General features: G+C 33.0%; 1 protein-coding gene across 1 annotated transcript in view; it reads right to left on the reverse strand.

Moving 5' to 3' along the window:
* Positions 1-3,280, reverse strand: part of LOC125504178 (Meckel syndrome type 1 protein-like) — a 21,508-nt gene that overhangs the window by 14,766 nt on the left and 3,462 nt on the right. The window contains exons 2-3 of the mRNA XM_048665769.1: positions 1,404-1,571; positions 983-1,250 (exon numbers count right to left, since the gene is read on the reverse strand). Of these exons, the coding sequence (XP_048521726.1) occupies positions 983-1,250; positions 1,404-1,571 (436 nt within the window). The remainder of the gene's footprint in view (positions 1-982; positions 1,251-1,403; positions 1,572-3,280) is intronic.

Consider the following 3,280-nt stretch of genomic DNA (forward strand, 5'->3'; position numbering starts at 1 on the left):
AAAGTAGCAACAACGCTACACATGTAAGTAAAAATAATTGAGTATCTGAACAAATAATTCTAGTCTCTTCCCAGAATTGATTGTCCTGACTAATCACCTGTTAGGCCTAATTAATCTTAGAATGTTTTAAAATGTTGCAATTGTGATGTATTTTAGTGATAGTGATATGATCAAGCTGTTGACGAACTGTGATTGTTTTTTAAATTAATGAAAACAATTTTTTTTACTATCTGTTATTTTAGAGAAACTGATGATGGTGGAAAACACCGAAACGTATTTTAATTGATAAATAGACCATAAATGACTGAAGCCTAGGAATTGATTTTGATTTGGAGTTAAGTTTAATATTGGGGTTTGACCTCACATGCGTTTATACAGCTAAACTTAACTGATACATTTAGAATATGTTGAATAATTGCAATAGATAAAGGAACTTCTGATTCCATTCATGAAAACTATATTCTGGTAACGAAATTTAGAGTGTTCTCTTAGAGTGTCATGTTCAGGCACTTTATCCCGATTTATCGCATATTTTCGCTAATAACTTCCATCCCCTAAACGTGACGAGTTAGTATTATTTTTGCAAGAAATATCTCAACTTAACGAAACATTAAAAGTCTTAATTTTTCTAAAAAAATAATGGAAACGCACATGTTTAAAACGGAAATTTACAGCATGTTCAAAGTTATTTTTATTGGAATTCAAGTTTTTGATTCAATTCAAAAAATTCAACCAAAAACTTAGTTTGGACAAGTCAATCCAAATAAATCAATCAAAAGAATGAATTCAACACAAGTCAACGAACAACTCGATTTAGACTCAGCCCTCTAAAATTATACATTTCAAATAACTGAAATATAGAAAAATAAATGACGTCATCTAAGGACCGGAATATAATTGCAATCGTATAATGTCTAATACATGTCTAGGTAAATATTCTGTATTTGTCTATTTGAAGAAAATATTTTCATAATTCATCTACTTTCTTTTGGCGTTAATCAACTTGTCCAATGCCATAATTTCTGCTTCTCCAGGTCCAAGATCGCCTTTATTGACTTCACGATTTGCCCGCTGTGCTCCTGTCGACTTTGTAATCGATTGAACCTCATTGGAATCTGAATTTGCGTTGGCAGTGGCGGTGTTAAAAAAAATGGGCGGATCAGTTTGGTCTTTGTGATGTTGTAAAGAGAGTTCATCAGGTGTCTCAGAACTTGATACTGGTTGAGACCCCAAAAACATTCCCAGCAACTCTGTAATATTAAAAGCATGTTTAGTACTATCAGTAAAAGTATCTTAATACTATCAGTAAAATAACAAATCTACTGTGAAAATGTATGAAGCCCCAAAATTAATACTTTCGAAGAAAGGCACTTTCAGATCCAAAAATTAATGCTACATCTTACCTTCTGTTGCATTACTTGTTCGGAATAGTTCGGTGATAATCATAACCCATTCAAATCCAGGATCATTTATTGTTTGGGGTATAACTCTTAAAATGAAATTGGCAAATCGTACTCCCTGTTGAATAACATCCCTCAGCAGCCTAAGATTCTGATTTGTATACAATGAAGCTAAAAATCTTACAATTCGTATTTTTAACTGGAAATATCTGGCTAAAGAAGCGAGTTTTGTGGAAAATATGTCGACCAATCGCTGAGACAATAATGTGGCAATTGGTCTCGTCTGGGCTTCTGACGACGTTATTACATTAACGTTGGTAGACGGGAACGCTGAGATATACACCAACGTTCCGAAAAGAACAACCTGAAAATAAGAGAAGTAGTTATGAAACAAAATCGTTTAGAATAAATCAGTGTAATTTTAAAAGATTCATATTTATCATGACTTCACAGAATTCGTTTAGGCATCTTTGGATAGAGAATTGAAAACTCGATCCAGCCATAACAACATGAGTGGGGAAATTCCCGTAGTTTTGCCCAAAAAGCGAAATTTGAATTTCAGACACTTAGGTGCAAAGATTATGTCAAAATATCATTCAATTTTCGTCCCGTTTTTGCTCATTCCTCGGAAGAAAAATGAGCAAGAACGCACATTTTTCCACCATTCTAGAGCGAAATAAATGTCTTTTTTTTTGGTAAATGAACCATTGAAAAGGAAATGTTGGCAGTTTTCCCAAAAAAATCTTGATTTCAAGAAGTTTTAGATTTGCGTGTTTTTTTGAAGTTACAAAATAGACTAAAACATTTCGAAGTTTCTCAAGCCGCATTTGAGCTACAGAATTCGTTTTGGCATCCTTGGATATACAATTGAAAACTCGATCCAGCCATAACAACATGATTGGGGAAATTCCCGTAGTTTTGATCCAAAAAGCGAAATTTTAATTTCAGACACTGGTGGAGTGCAAAGAGCATGCCAAAGTTTAATGTTTTTTGTTTCGTTTTCGCTCATTACTCGGAAGTAAAATGAGCAAGAATGCTTATTTTTACATCATTCCAGAGCGAAATAAAGGTCGTTTTTGGAAAGTGAACTTTCTATACGGAAATGTTTCCAGTTTTCTCAAAAAAGTCTTGATTTCAAGAAGTTTTAGATTTGTATGTTTTGTTGCTCAAGTTTCAATTTCATGTTTTCGGTCCCGTTTTTGGTCATTTCTCGAAAGCAAAGTGAGCAAGAACGCTCCTTTGTACACCATTCCAGAAGAGATAATTAAATGACCTTTTTAGAAAGTGAACCATGGATCAGGAAGTGTTGGCAGTTTTATCAAAAAGCTTTGATTTCAAGAAGTTTTAGATTTACGTGTTTCTTTAGTTACAAAATCGACTCAAACATCACGCTGCTATTTTCGAAGTCATAACAACATGAGTGAATAAATTTGAGTAGTTTAGACCCAGAAAGCGAAATTTGTATATCAGACATTTCCGTGCAAGATTGTGCCAAAATTTCCGTTTTCACAAAAATCTTGGTTTCAGGACGTTTTAGATTTGCGCGTTTTTTAGTTGCCACCTGGCATATTATAATATCGAGGAACATCCATTAAAATGTGCATATTTTAGCTTAGCACAAAGGAACAAAGCTAAACACTTTTGAAAAAACAAATTAATATAAAGAAGGTTTTATAAGCCGTTGTTAAAAATTAGTGCGCCTCCGCATTCTCTATAAACTTTTGTGAACTTTTGGAACCTACAGTTTCGAAATCGATGTAAGTATAATTTTTTCCTGTAAAGAACTTTAAAAGCATTTGTATATTCAACGACTGTTGAAACTACAGAAGATTTATGGAATCGTATCAGTAGTAAATAATAAATTTATTTTTTATTTTTTT

This window comes from Dendroctonus ponderosae, unplaced genomic scaffold, assembly GCF_020466585.1.
Source record: "Dendroctonus ponderosae isolate FM_Combo_2020 unplaced genomic scaffold, Dpon_F_20191213v2 Dpon_F_20191213_4, whole genome shotgun sequence".
In the NCBI taxonomy this organism is placed as follows: domain Eukaryota; kingdom Metazoa; phylum Arthropoda; class Insecta; order Coleoptera; family Curculionidae; genus Dendroctonus; species Dendroctonus ponderosae.